This window comes from Pelophylax lessonae (genome assembly GCF_965119305.1).
Source record: "Pelophylax lessonae genome assembly, chromosome: 4".
NCBI classification, from domain to species: domain Eukaryota; kingdom Metazoa; phylum Chordata; class Amphibia; order Anura; family Ranidae; genus Pelophylax; species Pelophylax lessonae.
Genome location: NC_138771.1, coordinates 423,478,977 through 423,499,430, shown reverse-complemented (window position 1 = coordinate 423,499,430; position 20,454 = coordinate 423,478,977). Strand labels below are relative to the sequence as shown.

The 20,454-nt window shown below is 45.5% G+C and overlaps 1 protein-coding gene across 1 annotated transcript in view; it reads right to left on the bottom strand.

The window, feature by feature from the left end:
* LOC309552107 (kinesin-like protein KIF13A) overlaps positions 1 to 20,454 on the bottom strand; it is a 116,379-nt gene that overhangs the window by 73,800 nt on the left and 22,125 nt on the right. The window contains exon 6 of the mRNA XM_082252888.1: positions 10,417 to 10,515. Coding sequence (XP_082109014.1) covers positions 10,417 to 10,515 — 99 coding nt within the window. The remainder of the gene's footprint in view (positions 1 to 10,416; positions 10,516 to 20,454) is intronic.

Below are 20,454 nucleotides of genomic sequence, written 5' to 3'. Positions count from 1 at the left end.
TCCTCAGTCAGCTCTCTGGGACCTCTGGGTTCAGCTCCACACTTCTGGCTCACCAGGCCGACTGCCTGTGACCATACACCAACTGCTGCAGAAGAGTAGACAGCCGCCACCCTCCTAACGGAACTCTGCCCACCAGCCAAAGACCTTGAGCACATGTGCCCTTGGCTTTATATACTACACCCCACAATGCACCGAGACAGCAGTCTTGTGCCAATCACTGAGGCTTTATCAAAGCCTGTGTTTCCAGTGGTCAGGTTTCCTCCACTGTGCAATGTGCCTCCCCATTGGATCAGTGGGGACACTCCCTCAGACCACATGAATCACACACTAAGCACATTGAGCAGACCTAACTCACAGATCCTGCTCCCTGTTAAGCAGAGAGAATATAGAATTTACCTGCTGCTCCTCTGATAGGCAGACAGAGCCAAAAACTATACTCTAGGGATCGACCGATATCGTTTTTTCGTTGCCGATACCGATATTTTGGCTATCGCATATCGGTATCAGCCGATATAGGCCAATATTTTGTACATTTAAATTTTGAAAAATAAAGACAAATTTTAACACAAATCTGGTACTGAACATGTTAATTTTTGTTTAATGCTTAATGGCTGGCTGGCTGGCACCCTGTGGTTGGTGGCTGGCTGGTTGGCACCCTGTGGTGGGTGGCTGTCTTCCTGGCACCCTGTGGTGGGTGTCTGGCTTGCTGGCACCCTGTGGTGGGTGGCTGGCTGGCTGGCTGGCACCCTGTGGTGGGTGGCTGGCTGGCTGGCACCTTGTGGTAGATGGCTGGCTGGCTGGAACCTTGTGGTGGGTGGCTGGCTGTCTAGCACCCTGTGGTGGATAGCTGGCTGTCTGGCACCCTGTGGTGGGTGGCTGGCTGTCTGGCACCCTGTGGTGGGTTGGTGGGTGGCTGGCTGTCTGGCACCCTGTGGTGGGTGGGTGGCTGGCACAGGGGCTGTGGGTGGCTGGCTGGTACAGGGCCTGTGGGCGGCTGGCTGGTGCAGGGCCTGTGGCTGGCTGGTACAGGGCCTGTGGCTTGCTGGCTGGCTGGTACAGGGCCTGTGGGTGGCTGGCTGTCTGGCACCCTGTAAGCATGAAATAAGAGGAGGATAAGAATAGATATTATGAAAGAGTTTATAAAAGAACAGTAGAAAAAAACTGAACTCCAACTGTTCTAGCAGCCCTGAACTTGATCCATGTTTGAAGTTCAGATCTAGAACACAGCACACAGAGAGAGACACACATGGTGGTTGTTGGTGACCTGTCCTCCTGGAGTTAAGGTTAAGGTCCAGACTCCAGCAAAGCACAGCACAGCAGCACTTCAGAGAAAATTGAGAGGATTCTTCCTTGTGGTACTGGCAAGCAGGCAGGCAGGCTCAGCTGAGCTAAGAGCACTCAGACTCAGGCTCAGGCAGCTCCTTCCCCAAGCGACAGCCAAAGGCAGGAAATGGCTCGAAGAGAGGAGGAGCTGATCTTTTGTGTCAGTGGGCAGGATAGGTGCTATTCGCTCCCTCCTGCTCTGCTCTCAGTGCTACTGTCCTCCTGGAAGCTTCTGTAACTGGCTGGACAAGTCAAGACATGTCTCTGGAGTCTCAGTCTGAACTAGAGAGGAGGTGTGGAGGCGGAGCAGGCAGATGAGAGCACTGTCAGCCAGAGCCTCCCTCATCCCAAGCCAAGCCTACAGCCCGGACGGCACTCCAGGTGGTCAGGTGGAGTGACAGCAGGTAGCAGCATTAAAAATAACAATGCATTAGTGCCTGGTGCGGAGCAAAAAAAATGTTTTTGTTTGTTTTAATGTATATTGTACACTGATGCTCTGGGGAGATTCAACCCCCCTAACCCCCCTTATCTGCGTCCCTGATTAAAATACCAATGCGTTAGTGCCTGGTGCACTATTTTGTTTTTGTTTTTGTTAGATGGTAACAGATATTGCTTAAGAATAAAAAAAGGGAAAACAGATTTTGGCTGAAGTATGTCCTTTTTTAAATAGAAACCAGCTAATTTCCTCTTTAGATAGCTTAAGTCTGAAGTGGGGTGTGTGTAGAATTCCTGCCCAGCAGGGAAGCAAAGAGGCAAATTCTGGTATTCAGCAGGCAGTGTTGATAAAGGCAGTAAGGAGGTAAGCCTACAGCAATGGATGGGTTATAGCATCTGTGCCTAAAGATATGGGCCTGTACTGTAAACTGTTGTAGACTCTAGCAACTGGATGCAAACAACAGGCTTGAGTGCAATGGCAACATTCTGTGGGTAAGAACCCTCTCATCTGCTTCCACAGCACAGTGAATGCGATGACCTTCCGTGTGGAGGGGACCCCCTTTGTCCTGACTCTGTATGTCTGCCTGCAGGTTCCACTACCTGCTTCCTCAGGATGATAATCTCTCTGGCCGCTTTTGAGGCTTACTGACTCGGCCAGATCCAGCCTGGGCCCGCATTGATCTACTCTGCTATCTTTTTCTCACGTCCAGCCTCCAACACAGTCTATCTGTAACGCTCCTGCGTTTTTATTGTAAGCTGGATTTGCAGCTGCAGAATCTCCACTCAGTAGTCATGTAGAGATGTGTTGGAATACCAGATCCAACTCTCCAGACTCATCACTGTGGGCCTGTCTGCTTCAGCATACAGATATACACACACTCAATAAGATGTTCCTGGAGTGATAGGATGTATATGATAGTATGGAGGTGATGTGCTGAAGGGACAGGTGTGAGCAGTGACAGTAATGGTAAGCACTTGATAGTAATGTTCAGGAGAGTAGTAGATGGTAATAGGTAGAATGCAGATAGGTTAGTAATCATGTATAGTAACAGGTGGTAAGGACAGCAGATGACATAGACAGGATAGACTAACCCAGTGCAAGTATAGATGGTAATAGACTCAAGAGCTAGCAATCTATGTAACAGTGCAGATGGTAGACTTAGTATGCATAGATAGTAACAGTCCTTAATGTGCAGAAGATGATAGTGTAAGTTAGTTATGGAGGATTCCCCTGTGGGGTACTTATCACTAGTAAGGTTTAGTAAGTAGAGGGGTCCAGTAGTGAGGGAGTCATCCGGTAGCGAGATACGGGATCAGATGCGAGGTTCCGGTCTGTTCCAGGTAAAGGCGAATAGCTGGAGGTTCCGACAGCAAGACAAGGCTTGTGAGCATGTAGACACACATTGAACGAACAACGTGAGAGAGAATGCTGGCGATTGAAATAGCCGCTCAGCGGCGCTCAGCGATAACGTCATCCGTCTTAAAGGTGTATGCGTTCCACCTAACTAGAAAGGTGGGACGCAATGTTTTGAAAGGGAAATGGTAAATAAGGGTACCAAAGGTACCAGAATCTTACAGTACCCCCCCCCCTTAAGGCCGGCTCCGGAAGGCCTATAGCACTGGTTTCTCCGGGTATTTTGAGTGAAACCTTCGTATAAGCCTAGGTGCGTGAACATCAGAGGTATCCAACCAGGTGTCGTCTTGGGGTCCATAGTTCTTCCATCTTATGAGATATTGGAGTCTTCCTCTGTGGATACGAGAATCCAAAATCTCCTTAATCTCATATTCTTCTCCGCCTTCAACTTGTACTGGAGGTGGAGGCAAGATGGTAGGCCTTATTCCTTGATAAGGAACATGTGGCTTCAGTAGCGACACATGAAAGATGGGATGTATTTTGAGATCTGCCGGTAAAGCAGTGTTAATTTCGTCGACTAAAACCGACTAAAACGTTTTCGTCGACTAACACAATTCAGGTGACTAAAATACGACTAAAACTAAAATGGCATTTTAGTCTTAAGACTAAAATACGACTAAAACTAAAATGGCATTTTAGTCAAAAGACTATAACTAAAACTAAATCGAAATTTGCTGCCAAAAATTAACACTGGTGCATGCTCAAAGCATAAATAATAACATATTAGATTTTTCACTCCAGGACCAGCAGTAGTATATAATGAGTTTGGAAATTGTAGAGAAATGCTTAAATAATGCATTACAAATTACAATTGAACTACACCCATTTGATTATAGATGACTAAAATGAGTTTTAGTCGACTAAAATGTAGGGCGTTTTAGTCGACTAAAATATACTGGAGTTTTAGTCGACTAAATACGACTAAAACTAAAACACTTGCAGAAGACTAAAATGGGACTAAAACTAAAATGCCATTTTAGTCCTAAGACTAAGACTAAAACTAAATTGAAATTTGCTGCCAAAATTAACACTGCGGTAAGGTGAGTTGCACTGCAGCTTTTCCAATGAGTTTCTTAATTGGGAAGGGTCCCAGAAATAAAGGTCCAAGCTTTTTGCTAGGGATCTATAATCTTATATTTTTTGTCGATAGCCAAACGAGGTCCCCAATAGCATATTGCGGAGAAGGTCTTCTACGAAGGTCGTAGTACCTTTTTTGTTGACTATGAGCGTGTGTGATGGTGGTATTAAGTAAACCCAGAGAGTCTTTTATTTGGGTAAGATAGTCTGAGGCTACTGGGTTACTTGATGGTAGAATGCGTGGTGGAAGAAGTGTGGGATGAAACCCATAGTTCAAGTAGAACGGACTTTGCTTAGTAGTACTGTGGGTTGCGTTGTTATAAGCAAATTCAGCCAGAGGGAGGAGGTCCACCCAATCATCCTGTAGGTATGATGTGTAGCAACGCAGATATTGTTCTATACACTGGTTGACTCTTTCAGTCTGTCCGTTGGTCTGAGGGTGGTAGGGAGAAGTGAGCTTTCGCTCAATCCGTAGTATTTGACATAGAGCTTGCCAAAATTTGGAGATGAACTGTGAACCACGGTCGGATAAAAGAGTCTTTGGAATTCCATGTAATTTGAACACATGTTTCATTAGTAGTTCCGCTGTTTGTTTAGATGAAGGTAGTCTGCGAATAGCAATGAAATGTGCCATCTTTGTCAGATGGTCCACTGACACTAGAATGGTATTAAATCCTTTGGAAGGTGGTAGTTCTACTATAAAGTCTAAGGACACAACTTCCCATGGGACCTGGGGTATTGGTAGACTGCAGAGTAGACCAGATGGTTTTGTGTCAATTTTGGACCTTGCACAGATGTCACATGAAGAAACAAATTTTTGTACAGACGTCTTCATATCGAGCCACCAAAACTGCCTGGTAAGCAAATTAAGGGTTTTCGGCATACCCATATGTCCTGCCATGGGCACATCATGTGATAATTACAAGATCTTGGTGCGCATAGTAGGGGGTATGTAGAGTTTGTCGTTGTAATAGAGGAAGCCTTCTGTATCAGTACTTAGTTGTGGTGGAGGTGAATCCAGTCCTATACTGTGCAAAATCTCTTCCTTCAGGGAACGAACAACACCAATAATACGTTCATAGGGTATTATAGGAATAGAAGGGATTTCGGCGCAGTTATCTTCGGTTAGCCGTGATAGCGCATCCGCTTTTTTATTTTTGTCTGCAGGCGTGTAGGTCACTAGAAAGTTGAATCTTAGGAAGAATAATGACCATCATACCTGTCGGTGGGAAAGAGTTTTGTTAGTCTGGAGGTATTGAAGGTTTTTATGATCTGTATATATGAGTATTGGTAATTGGGTACCTTCAAGTAGATGTCGCCAATTCTCCAGTGCCAGTTTTATGGCAAGCAACTCCTTTTCACCCACTGGGTAATTCACCTCTGGGCTGCTTAGTGATTTTGAGAAGAAAGCAACTGGGTGGAGTGGTGAAGTATTTGTTGGTCGTTGGGAGAGAACTGCTCCTACTGCCATATTTGACGCATCTACCTCCAGAATATATTGGAGGGATGGGTCTGGATGGCGTAGTATGGGAGCAGAAGTAAAGCTTGTTTTTAACAAGCGGAAAGCTCCATTTGCTTCTTCTGACCATTGGAATGGTTTCTTTATACTTGTAAGTTGTGTGAGAGGTCTCACAATAGCAGAGAAGTTCTTGATGAACTTCCTATAGAAGTTTGAAAATCCAAGGAATCGCTGTAATGCCTTACGAGTTGTTGGTATAGGCCAATCCAGAATACAGGATATCTTGCTCATATCCATCTTGATTCCGGTTTTGGATATGATGTATCCTAAGAATAATATTTCTTCTTTATGGAATAGGCATTTTTTTAATTTCACGTATAGATTGTGTGCGAGTAATCTGGATAACACAAGTCTTACATGTTTTATATGTTCAGACAGAGATCGAGAATAGAGAATAGATAAGTATATCGTCCAGATATACCACAACACAGACATCAAGTAAGTCTCTAAAGATGTCGTTTATGAACCTTTGAAAAGCTGCGGGAGCATTACACAACCCGAATGGCATCACAAGATATTCGAATAATCCATATCTGGTTCTGAATGCTGTTTTCCACTCATCTACGTCACGGATTCGGATTAGGTTGTATGCCCCTTTTAGGTCCAATTTAGAGAAGTAAGTAGCCCCACGCACTTGTTCAATGAGTTCAGGGATGAGCGGTAAAGGATAGCGATCCTTTATTGTAATGGTATTTAATTGCCTATAATCGATAATAGGCCTAAGACTTAAATCCTTATTGCGGACAAAAAAAAGTCCTGCAGCTGTGGAAGAAGTAGAGGGTCTGATGAACCCTTTTGTCAAATTCTCATCCAAGTATTCCTTGAGATGAGAGAGTTCATCCTGCGAAAGAGGATAAACATGACCAAAGGCAATTTGCTGTTAGGGAGTAGATCGATAGTGCAATCATAAACCCTATGGGGAGGCAACACTTGAGCATTTTTCTCAAGGAATACTTCGGACAGATCCTGATAGCATAGTGGTGCAATCTCGCCTGACACCACAGACAGGATCTTTCCATAAGATGGGAGGTTACACGTAATCTCACAATAGTGAGAAGGAAAAGTTAAAGTCCGTCTTTTCCAATCTATGATTGGTTGATGTGTGTGTAACCAGGGGAGTCCCAAAATAATGGGAAAATGGGGTGAAGATAGTATATCAAAGGAGGTGGTTTCCATATGAGACTCGTTAGCAGTGACAAGGAGTGCTTGTGTCTGATTGGTGATTGGACCAGAAGATAGCGGGATACCGTTAATGAAACTAACAGAAACAGGTTTAGGTTTTGAAATAATAGGTATTTTATTTAAGGTAACAAAACGTGTATCGATATAGTTCCCACAAGATCCTGTGTCGATCATAGCCTTGGTAGTAATCCTAGTCTGGTCCCACTGTAATGTTAAATGAACAAAGAGATAAGGTTTAGAAAAGGAAGTCGTTAATCCCCCTAGCAAGACATGTGAACACTCACCCTTTTTTTTGCGGACAAGGGGACAGACGCTTATCGAATGATCCGGGGATGCGCAGTATATGCAGAGATTACTGGATCTTCTCCTGGCTCGTTCAGTAGTTGATAAAGGTGGGCGTATGGTTCCTACCTCCATAGGAGTAGGGTCAACGGCCGAAATCCGAGAAGGATTAGACAATGGCATTCCCATTTTCTCAGTCCTTCTTTCTCGCAGTTGCCTGTCAATGTTGATACTGAGTTGTATTAAGGCATCCAAAGTGCCAGGTAAATCCGCTCGGGCGAGCTCGTCTTTAACGGCCTCTGACAACCTGAGTCTGAACTGAGTTCGCAGAGATGTATCATTCCACCCTGAATCAAGGGTCCATCTTTTGAACTCTGCTACAAAGTCTTCTACAGGTCTCCTTCCTTGTTTTAAAGCCCTCAATTGGATATCAGCAGTACTCTGCCTATTGGGGTCATCATATAAACTAGCGAGTTCCGCTAGGAATAAAGGATAGGAGTTGAGAAGCTGATCATTTTTCTCAAAGAGAGAGTCTGCCCAGGCCCGTGGATCACCCGTTAAGTATGAAATGACGGTACAGACTTTAATTTGATCAGTAGGGTAAGTACGAGGTTTTAGCAAAAAAAACAATTGACATGCGTTTTTGAATTCACAAAATTTTTTCCGATCACCTGTAAACACTAGAGGAGGGTTTATTTTGGGTTCAGGGGGCTGAGCAGCAGTAAGCTGGGAAAGGCGGGTTACCTGCTGTCTCAGAGTCTGATTGTCTTCTTTTACTTCAGTAAGAGCAAGTATTAATGCATTTACTTGTTGTGTTAATTGTGTCACTTGAGTGGGTAATTCTGCTGAATCCATTTTTTTTTATGGTTCGTTTAATCTGTAACGCTCCTGCGTTTTTATAGTAAGCTGGATTTGCAGCTGTAGAATCTCCACTCAGTAGTCATGTAGAGATGTGTTGGAATACCAGATCCAACTCTCCAGACTCATCACTGTGGGCCTGTCTGCTTCAGCATACAGATATACACACACTCAATAAGATGTTCCTGGAGTGATAGGATGTATATGATAGTATGGAGGTGATGTGCTGAAGGGACAGGTGTGAGCAGTGACAGTAATGGTAAGCACTTGATAGTAATGTTCAGGAGAGTAGTAGATGGTAATAGGTAGAATGCAGATAGGTTAGTAATCATGTATAGTAACAGGTGGTAAGGACAGCAGATGACATAGACAGGATAGACTAACCCAGTGCAAGGATAGATGGTAGTAGAGCTAGCAATCTATGTAACAGTGCAGATGGTAGACTTAGGATGCATAGATAGTAACAGTCCTTAATGTGCAGAAGATGATAGTGTAAGTTAGTTATGGAGGATTCTCCTGTGGGGTACTTATCACTAGTAAGGTTTAGTAAGTAGAGGGGTCCAGTAGTGAGGGAGTGATCCGGTAGCGAGATACGGGATCAGATGCGAGGTTCCGGTCTGTTCCAGGTAAAGGCGAATAGCTGGAGGTTCCGACAGCAAGACAAGGCTTGTGAGCATGTAGACACACACTGAACGAACAACGTGAGAGAGAATGCTGGCGATTGAAATAGCCGCTCAGCGGCGCTCAGCGATGACGTCATCCGTCTTAAAGGTGTATGCGTTCCACCTAACTAGAAAGGTGGGACGCAATGTTTTGAAAGGGAAATGGTAAATAAGGGTACCAAAGGTACCAGAATCTTACACTATCCAATCTACCCCACCACCTTTACCAGTTTTAATAGGCGGTGTATTTCAGCTTCAGCTATTCTCAACAAAAAAATCCTGCTTACAGCATACAAGTCTCAGAGTCCCCCACATTTCTGTATGAGTAGTGTGATAACAAAATTGCGGGACACTGCCATCTTGTGGCAAAAAACACTTCTGCATAACAAAAACATTGCACACAGCGTTACATAAATAAGATATATTGCATTGTATTTATGTAGCAATATTTCCAGGCATTGGGCCTGAGGTGGGTCTGCCATTGTTACCAGAAACACTTCCAACACATTTAAGTTGAAAACCCAAGTGTGAGAACTGAGACAATGACCATTCCGGCATCTTTGGTTTGTGTTGTTTATTTTATAATGGGGATGGGAGAAGGGAATGAGTGGGATACTCCTCTGGCTCAATTAGGTTTAACTGGGAAACTTTGTAGAAAATGCCGGCTAGCGCTGTCCTGACACCAGCTGAATGCCGACCAACGCTTCCTGGCGCTTTTAAATACTGTTCTGCTGTAAGTGCTGAAACTTTGATTTAACTCCTTGGTTAACTCAGAAGATCCAGGACTGTAATGATCCTTGACTCTTGACACTCTGTCTAGCTCAAAAGTCCTGTGTACGACTCCCTCCAGCCCTTCACTGACTGAGGTAGTTCCTTGTAACTGCTTGTACTGCTGCAACTCTTAATACTGCACACTTAACTCTTCAGGGCCCAACCGCTGGTGCCCCCTCTACACTTCCAGGGTCCTCTCTCCAGGCAACCCCTTTAACACTTCAGGGCCCTTTCACTAGGCAACCCCCTTGACACTTCTGGGTCCTTTCACTAGGCAACCCCCTTGACACTTCAAGGTCCTTTTACTAGGCAACCCCCTTGACAATTGCAGGCTCCAGGATCCCTGGGACCATCACCGGAGTGGTCCCCTCTACACTAGGCAGACCCCAGGGGCAGTTCACAGTACTCACGACCTTGGAAGGCTTTCCTTGAACTGAACCCCTCTTTCTCCACTGGTCCTCGGCACACCGGATCCTCTCTGCAGCTCAGCTCTCTCTCTTCTGGATACTGAGGCAGCAACCCAAGACACCCGATCCTTCTGACAGGAGGAAAGACAGCCGTACTCTCCCTCCTGGGACTCTGCCTCCCGCCAAAGATGCTGCGTCATGCATTGCCCTCAAACTTATACCCACTCCCAGAATCCTCTGCGGCAGAATCTGCCTTCTGGGGTAGATACAGGCCTGAATGGGTCACTGATTGGGTTTCCTCCACTGCCCAATGAGAATCCTCTCATGGAGCCAGTGGGGAGACTTCCCTCTCAGCAGCCACACCTGGGAGACATGACAGCCCAGCTGAAAATCATGGCCCTGCTGTTAGGCAGCCAAAGCCCATTATGCTTTTACCTAGCACCTACCTTGTAGGGTGCTACATCTAAAACGGATAATTTTACCTACCTGTAATTTTTGTCTTCTAGCTGCTCTCTTCCACAAAGATACAAGCTGTAGGCATCTTCTGGGCTGCCAACAATTATTTCACTGGCCCCATCAACGGTCCTAAAAAGTCAATATTTTATTTATTTTGTCACTTTATTGATTTAAAATAATGATACCAAACTACATCTATAAGACCAAGGTATACACTGAGAAAAAAGTACTTCTGATGATAGCTACAACATGCACAAAAAGAAAGAATGACATGCTTATAGTTACAGACATTCGCATGAAAGGATTTTAAATAATTGTAGCATTTAGGAAAAATTCCCTGTTCATCTGCACATCATTTCTCACAAATGGAGGTCTCATGAGTTAGATGCAAATCATTGACTGTAATACTTTTATTAGTCTACAATATATAGGCCATTGGGACAAAGAAAGTAGAGCAATATTCTACAAAGTTAACATACTGGGCACATTATTTACTAAGTCTTCTTCCAGTATACATACAATAAGTACATACACTATATTACCAAACGTCCAACATCAGTACCTGACCTCACAAATGCGCTTCTGGAAGAATGGTCAAACATTCCCATAGACACACTCCTAAACCTTGTGGACAGCCTTCCCAGAAGAGTTGAAGCTGTAATAGCTGCAAAGAGTGGGCCAACTCAATATTGAACCCTACAGACTAAGACTGGGATGCCATTAAAGTTAATGTTCGTGTAAAGGCAAGTGTCCCAATACTTTTGGTAATATAGTATATATGTGAACTCTTTTACTTGTTAAATATATTTGTATTTACACATCCCTGCCGCATCCTTTAGCCAGAGGTAGGTGTACCTAAACCTACGTCCGTGCAAGGGCTGTGTTTGCCAACAAAAGGGCTGCACAGGTGTTCCGTGCCCCCTGTGTAGGTAGTCTCATTTATGTGCTCTCAATTTGACAAATGTCTGGCAGCAGGTGCATGGGGATACAGGTCCCTGAACACACATTGTCTGTGTTCAGAGCATGTAGTTTTGCTTTTACTTGTAGTTGCTTTTATTCAGAATATGTTGTTCTGCAGCTTCCTGCAGAACAGTGTATGTGAGATCCTCACTGCATTCTCCTATCTTATTTGCACCTAAGCACTTCCTATTTGCCTACCAGTGCATGAAACATATTAATCTGACATCAGTGTTCAATGCATTAGAGCCCAAATGGCTTACATTGTTGGAACTCCTACTCTTAGTCTGATTCTGGGTGTGGTGGGGATTATTTGATGTTAACACAAAGTTAAATTTCAGAAATCTATACTGGAAGAACATTAAAAATACATGTAGGGTTCATTCAAACCTATGCACTATCATGCAATGCAGTACACGTGGTACCACACATACATGAATGTGAATGAGCCCCATATAATTTCCCCTTAAAAACACATTAAACTGTAGAATGCTTTGCTAGAAGTCTGCTTCAAGATTCAGGTGTTTCCCATTCTTTGAGGAGTATTCTTTGCTTTCTGTATCTTCCAGCCAACCACTTCTGCTGCTTGTCATTTGCACCTCTTTAAAGTAAAGAGAACCATAGTTTCTTGGTGCCTTGGTTATTTTTGGGCCTTACTGAACTCTCAGTTTAAATGAGCTAAATACATTCCATGTGCATTGAAGCAAAATGTGTTCAATGTCTTAAAGGTTGTTTTCCTTTCAAAGCACTCACAGCCTGAGTAGTCTGACCCCTGCTAGCATGCTGCAGAGAGGGACCCTGGAAGCAGTCATTTCTCTTTCGTTTATTGACAGACACAGCTCCTGATCTTTTTAACTATTGGGTTATACTGCCCCCTACAGGAGTAGGGCACTAGGCAGAAAAGTCTGGCTACGCCTATGGGCAGCCCCAGGAGGTATACTCCCTCTCTCTGCTATAGGTACTTTTTCTGCCTAGTCAGGAGTAAGGACCTAGTTCCTTGCTGGGATCTATGCCCCTGGCAATTTGTTAGGCATCCCCCTCATCGGTCTGGTGGTCCCTGTGGGCCATATCGCAGTGCAGATTATCCTGGTGCCCATTTCTGCTGGGTGGAGTCTGGTGGGGTCCTTTACCCCTTTGCTGAGGATCGATAAGGTGCTCTGTTACTGGTGACCGAGTGGTGCTGCCAGAGTGGTGGGTGTGTCCCTTAGCAGTGTTTTTTCACCTTTTCTTGTGGGGTCCCCCTATTGACTCATGGAGTCTTTGGGGCACATTTCCCCACCTGATCCCATCTCAGAGGCTGCAGGGTCCTCCGGGTCCCAACCATCCATCAATACACTGGCGGCGGTCCTGGAGTCCTTTGTGTCCCGGGTTGAGGTGGTTTTTGGGTGACGGGCTAAAAGCAAAAAGCACTCCCTGCCTTCCCCTGCCTAGCTGTCTTCTCAGATCCTCAATCTGATTCAGCCACCGTGGATGTGGGACACTCTGCTGGGTCTGCGACCACACACCCTGAGTTTTTAGATAGTGAGGATGATTCCTCCACTTCTGCAACTGCACACAAAAAGGCACTGGTGGATAGTGATGTCGCGAACATAAAATTTGCCGTTCGCGAACAGCGAACGCGAACATCGGCGAATGTTCGCGAACCGGCGAACATTGCGAACCGCCATAGACTTTAATAGGCAGGCGAATTTTAAAACCCACAGGGACTCTTTCTGGCCACAATAGTAATGGAAAAGTTGTTTCAAGGGGACAAACACCTGGACTGTGGCATGCCGGAGGGGATCCATGGCAAAACTCCCATGGAAAATTACGTAGTTGACGCAGAGTCGGGTTTTATTCCATAAAGGGCATAAATCACCTAACATTCCTAAATTGTTTGGAATAACGTGCTTTAAAACATCCAGTGTGTGTATACGATCAGGTATGATGTTGTATCGATCAGGTAGTGTAAGGGTTGCGCCCGCTTCACAGTGACAGACCAAACTCCCCGTTTAACGCACCGCAAACAACCGCAAACAGACCAGAACCGACCAAAATGGGACAGGAACTGGGCTTTAAGGGTTAGGGTTAGGTTTAGTGTTAGGGGCTAGGGTTAGGGTTACGGTGAGATACTTAGGGTTAGAGTTAGTAACCCTACGCCTCTAACCCTAACCGTCTAACCCTAAGCACTAAAAATAACCCTAACCCTAGCCCTAACCCTAACCCTAGCCCGAACCCTAATTCTATTTTTTTTTTCTGGTTCTGGACATGCTACAGAGCTGAAACTTCACAGGTACACTTTTTAGACCCCCAGACACTGAATCACACAAAAACAGTTCTTAAAAATTGTAATTTTTTGTTAGAGAGCCAATTATTGGAAAAATTAAAAAAAAATAAAAATAAAAAAAGTGTACCTGTGAAGTTTCAGCTCTGTAGCATGTCCAGAACAAGAAAAAAATACGAATTAGGGTTAGGGCTAGGGTTAGACTTAGGGTTAGGGCTAGGGTTAGGGTTAGGGCTAGGGTTAGGGCTAGGGTTAGGGTTATTTTTATGGCTAGGCTTAGAGGGTTAGGGTTAAGGTTAGAGGGTTAGGATTATGGTTAGAGGGTTAGGGTTAGGTTTAGTGTTAGGGGCTAGGGTTAGGGTTACGGTGAGATACTTAGGGTTAGAGTTAGTAGCCCTACCCCTACCCCTCTAACTCTAACCCTCTAACCCTAAGCACTAAAAATAACCCTAACCTTAGCCCTGACCCTAACCCTAGCCCTAACCCTAACCCTAACCCTAGCCCTAACCCTAATTCTATTTTTTTTCTGGTTCTGGACATGCTACAGAGCTGAAACTTCACAGGTACACTTTTTAGACCCCCCCCCCCGACACTAAATCACACAAAAAAAAGTTATTAAAAATTGTCCTTTTTGATAGAGAGCCAATGATTGGAAAAATTAAAAAAAAAAATAAAAAAAAAAAATTTCTTTGGATTTAGCATCTGGGGGGTCTAAAAAGTGTACCTGTGAAGTTTCAGCTCTGTAGCATGTCCGGAACCAGAAAAAAATACGAATTAGGGTTAGGGCTAGGGTTAGGCTTAGGGCTAGGGCTAGGGTTAGGGCTAGGGCTAGGGCTAGGGTTAGGGCTAGGGTTATTTTTATGGCTAGGTTTAGAGGGTTAGGGTTAAGGTTAGAGGGTTAGGGTTATGGTTAGAGGGTTAGGGTTAGGTTTAGTGTTAGGGGCTAGGGTTAGGGTTACGGTGAGATACTTAGGGTTAGAGTTAGTAGCCCTACCCCTACCCCTCTAACTCTAACCCTCTAACCCTAAGCACTAAAAATAACCCTAACCTTAGCCCTGACCCTAACCCTAGCCCTAACCCTAACCCTAGCCCTAACCCTAATTCTATTTTTTTTCTGGTTCTGGACATGCTACAGAGCTGAAACTTCACAGGTACGCCTTTTAGACCCCCCCAGACAATAAATTCAAAGAAATTTTTTTTTTTTAAAGTTTTTTTTTTTAATTTTTCCAATAATTGGCTCTCTATCAAAAATGACAATTTTTAAGAACGTTTTTGTGTGATTTGGTGTCTAGGGGGTCTAAGTGTGAAGTTTCAGCTCTGTAGCATGTCCAGAACCAGAAAAAAAAGATCATTTTTCAGTAGAGCAGGGATGGTGGGAACCCCTTTTACACCTATATGATCTTTTTTTCTGGTTCTGGACATGCTACAGAGCTGAAACTTCACAGGTACGCTTTTTAGACCCCCCCAGACACTAATCCAAAAAAAGTCATGCCTGCCACCGTATATATCAGTGGTGGGTGGGCAGTGGCACTGCAGTGGGCACAGTACACTCTGTGGACCTGACAGTCACTGGCACCCAGGCAACTGCAATTATAAAAAAAAATATATATTTTTACTTTGTAAGCTGCTGTGCCACCGTATATATATCAGTGGTGGGTGGGCACACAGTGGCACTACAGTGGGCACAGTACACTCTGTGGACCTGACAGTCACTGGCAGCCCAGGCAACTGCAATAATAAAAAATATATATTTTTTTTCAATTTGCAACAAGATGCTGTGCCACCGTATATATATCAGTGGTGGGCAGTGCACTGCAGTGGGTACAGTGCACTCTGTGGACCTGACACAGCACTCACTGCAATTATGACAGAGGAAAAATTAAAATGCAAGGTACTGTGCCTGTGCCACCCGAAATGAGTGTGGTGTGCACACAGTACAGTCTCTGGTGGGTCTGTGGCCTCTCACACACAGCGGGCAGGCAACTGCAGTGTACAATAGATATATATATATATAAAAAAAATACTCAATTACCAGCCCTAAAAAGGGCTTTTGGGGACACTAGATATATATATATATATATATATATATATATATAAATAAATAAAAATACTCAATTACCAGCCCTTAAAAGGGCTTTTGGGGACACTATATATATATATATATATATATATATATATATATATAAAGAAAAAACTCAATTACCAGCCCTTAAAAGGGCTTTTGGGGACACTAGATATATATATATATATATATATATATATATATATATATATAAAAAAAATTACCCAAATACCAGCCCTTAGAAGGGCTTTTTGGGGTGCTGTCAGGATGCTGTCCTTACAGCAGTAGTGGACCAAGAACACTGACTAGCAAGACCAGGAACACTGACTAACAACTGTCCCTAGCTTAACAGCAGCAGCAGCAGCACTCTCCCTGCTCTCACTAACACACACTGCTTCAGAATGATCTAAGATGGATGCTGCCCTTGCTTATTTATAGGAGGTGGGAGGGTGTGGGAGGGAGGTATGCTGATTGGCTGGAAATGTGCCTGCTGACTGTGAAGTTCAGGGTCAAAGTTTGCCTCAATGATGTATTATAGGGGGCGGACCGAACATCGCATATGTTCGCCCGCAGCGGCGAACGCGAACATGCTAAGTTCGCCGGGAACTGTCCGCCGGCGAACAGTTCGGTACATCTCTACTGGTGGATGCACTGATTGTATCTGTGCGTGAGACCTTAAAAATGGAGGAGGCAGCTGAAGCTGCAATGGAGGCATTGGTTCCTTTTGGCACTCACAAGCCATCCAGAATAGCAAAAGTGTTTCCTTTCCCCATCTATTTTAACAGAATTGTTGCTAAAGAGTGGGAACAGCCAAAACGTCCCCTTGTGGTCCCTAAGCAATTTGCTATGCGGTACCCATATGAGGAGTCCCTTTTTAAAAAGTGGACTGTTCCACCAGTGGTGGACCCTCCAGTCTCCACATTGAACAAAGCAACCATGATTCCGGTTGAAGAGTTCCCAGCCTTTAAGGGCCCGGCTGATAGGAAAGCAGAGGCTATGGCCCGCAATATGTACATCCTGGCTGGTTCGGCACTGAGGCCAGTATTTAACATTGCACTGGTGTCGTAAACGCTGACCGATTGGGCTAAGCTTTTACGCCATGACGTGGTGGGGGAGCAGCTCCCCCCTTCCTTTGTTGAGCTGACAGACCAGTTGGTCCGGGGGCTGAATTGTATTTGTGATGCCTCTTTGGATGCGGTTCCCCTAGGTTCTCTGTTTCAGCAGTCGTCTTTCGGCGTATTTTTTGGCTAAAACGCTGGTCTGCGGACCAGACTTCTAAGAAGGCCTTAAATGATACTCCTTTTTAAGGAGATCGCCTATTTGGAGCTTCTCTGGATGACACCATTAAGGGTCTCACAGGGGGAAGAGTACCTTTCTTCCACAGGCTACTAGGGGCAAGGACCCTCGTCGTAGACGTGGGCCATCCTTCTTGGCTCAAAAGAAGTTCTTTCGTCACCCAAGAGGCGAATGGCAAGAGATCAAAGCCAATCAGGGCCTCCTCTGGTGGATCCAAGTGAACTTGGTCTGGCAAGTCAGGAACGGGCTTATCCAGACCCCCGGGCAAGGCTCCTTCAGCATGAAGGTGCGCCCTCAACCATATCGGGAGCTCATTGCCGCTGGTTTCCGGACCCGGGGACTTCCCTGGTACAAGACAAGTGGGTCCACAAAGTCCTACCATCCGGCTACAAGATAGAGTTTCGCTCTTACCCCGGTAAGGTTCTTTCCTTCCAACTTGCGCCTGTCCCCGCACCACTTACAGGGTCTGTCGGGGGGGGTACAAGACCTGTTACTTCAAGGGGGGATTGTCCCGGTTCCAACATTGGAATGTTTTCAGGGTTTTTACTCAAACCTGTTTACAGTTCCCAGGAAGGAAGGCAAGGTGCGTCCAATCCTGGACCTCACAGCGCTGAACTGCTTTGTGCTGTGCAGAAGTTCAGAATGGAGTCCATTTGCATGGTGGTGGCATTCCTGCATCGGGGGATTTCTTACTTGTTTCTTGTTTCTCAACATCAAGGATGCTTACCTTCATATTACAATATGTGCCGGTCACCAGCGCTTCCTCCGCTTTGCCGTGGGAGAGGAGGAATATCAGTTTGTAGTGTTACCCTTTGGTCTCGCCTCTGCTCCTCGGGTCTTCACAAAAGTGTTGGCCTGGGTACTTACTGGCATTTTTAAGCCAAGGGGGATCGCGGTACTGGGCTAATTGGACAACCTCCTTCTGCGAGCGAAGTCTCCTTTTGCTCTGGTGGAAAACCTGGAAATCACCATAAGAACTCTAAGGGAGTTTGGCTGGATTCAGAATTTTCCCAAGTCTGCTCCAGTTCCATCCACAAAGCTGGATTATCTGGGTCTGACTCTGGACTCGGCCTTAGCCAGAGTGCTCCTTCCTTTGGACAAACTCCAGAAACTGCAGGCTGCGATTCGTCTCCTGCTGTCCAGCAGATGCTCATCCCTCCGGACTTGCATGCAGGTGCTGGGCATGATGGTGGCTTTGATGCGGTTCTGTTTGCACAATTCCATGTGAGGTCCATGCAGAGGGAGATTCTGGCCAAATGGGACAAGATCTGCAGTCTCTGGACAATCAAATCTGACTGAGCCTGGGAATGAAAGAGTCCCTGATATGGTGGCTTCGTTCTCCGGCCCTTCGGCTGGGCAAATCCTTTCACCCCTTGTATTGGACAGTGTTCACCACAGATTCTAAGGTGGGCAGAACAGTTCATTCAAGCCCTCTCAGCCATACACATTCCCAGGTTGAAAACTGGTAGGCGGATTACCTCAGTGGGCAGGCGTTGGACCTGGAGTGGAGTGGAGTGGAGTGGAGTGGTCCTTTCATCTGGAGGGGTTTCATCAGTTGTATCTCCGGTGGGGCATTCCCGAGGTGGATCTGTTGGCGTCCCGGCTCAACAGAAAGGTGCAGAGGTTTGAGGCTCGGTCACGGGATCCTCTGGCGGACGCCACAAGACCTCTACGCAGGACTGAGGCAGAAGGTCATCTTAGTGGCCTCGAACTGGCCTTGGTGGCTTGCTACGCTGATCTGGTGCAATTGGTCACCGACGTTCTTTGGAAGCTTCCTCTCAGGTAGGATCTGCTGTTCCAAGGACCAATCTTCCATCCTGCTTTACAGTCGCTGGCTTTGACGGCTTGGCTGTTGAAAGCCAGGGCACTGAAGGATAGAGGCTTGTCTGAGTCAGTGATTCCAACACTATTAAAAGCTAGGAAATCTACTTCTTGGAATATCTACCATCGTATGTGAAAGACGTACATTGCGTGGTCATGGTGTGAGTCCCTTGGGGTTCATCCTCGTTCTTTTTCGGTGGCTCAGATCTTGACCTTCCTTCAACGGGGGGTTAAGAATAAACTGGCCTTGAGTACTATCAAGGGCCAGATGTCAGCCTTAGCAGTCTTCTTTCAATGGCCCTTGACCACACACTCCCTGGTGTGTACTTTTCTATAGAGAGTTAGGCACTTGGCTCCTCCAGTGCGGTTTCCGTTACCGCCTTGGGACCTCAGTTTGGTGCTTTCAGCCCTCCAAAAATCTCCCTTTGAGAATTTTTGTGAGATTCCCCAGCTTATACTGTCCCAGAAGGTGGCCTTTTTGGTGACTATCACCTCTTCATGCAGGGTGTTGGAATTGGCAGCATTATCCTGGTGTCCACCTTACTTGGTAGTTCACAGAGATAAGGTGGTTCTTCACCTCTGTCAGTCGTTCCTTCCAAAGGTTGTCTCTGATTTTCATTTGAATGAAAACTTTGTGTTGCCTTCCTTGTGTCCCAGGCCAAAACATCCTAAGGAAATTGCTATGCATGCCTTGGATGTGGTTCGGGCAATTTGGGTGTACCGGGCAGCTACAGTGTCTTTTAGGAAATCAGACTCACTATTTGTGCTCAAAGATGGGCCCCGGAAAAGGTTTTCTGCTTCCTCTGTGACCATTTCCAGATGGATCAGACAGACAGTGATTCATGCCTATTCCATCATGGGTCAGGTTCCTCCTTTCCCTGTCAAAGTGCACTCTACTCGGGCGCTCAGTGCCTCCTGGACCTTCCATCATCAGACGTCAGTGACGCAGGTTTGCAAGGTGGCCACCTGGTCGTTGGTGCACACTTTCACATAGTTCTATAGAGTGGATGTGTTGGCATCTGCGGATGTCTCTTTTGGCTGCAAGGTTTCGCAGGCTGCCGTTTAGAGGACCTGGTGTATGGTTTTTGCCAGGTGAGCTCCAGTTGTTTTGGTTGAGCTCCTGTTTACCTGGTTGGCTATAGTTAGCCTTGGGAGTTTCTTTTTCGCTGTTCCCACCCCTCAGGTTTAACACTGCTTTGGTTCCAATGGTTAAGAAGATCAGTAGCTGTGTCCGTCAATGAACGAAAGAGAAAATGGGATTTTTGACTTACCGTAAAATCCATTTCTCTGATGTTCATTGACAGACACAGCACCCACCCCTCTGTGGAGTTGTAATTCTTCTGACACTGCTTGCAACAAAACTGAGTTCGTAGAGCAGATAGAGGGAGTATACCCCCTGGGACTGCCCATAGGCATAGCCAGACTTTTTTTCCATCTAATGTCCTTCTCCTGTAGGGGGCAGTATAATCCAATGGTTAAGAAGATCAGGAGCTGTGTCTGTCAATGAACATAAGAGAAATGGATTTTATGGTATGTCAAAAATTCAATTTTCTCCACAAAGAATCAACACACCTCCTGCTGTATCAGAGCCAGAGCTCTCCAATCTGCAGGGAGCACGAGCTTTGCTGATTGCTGAGACACAGGTCTGACTAAAGCCTGGCCGACATTG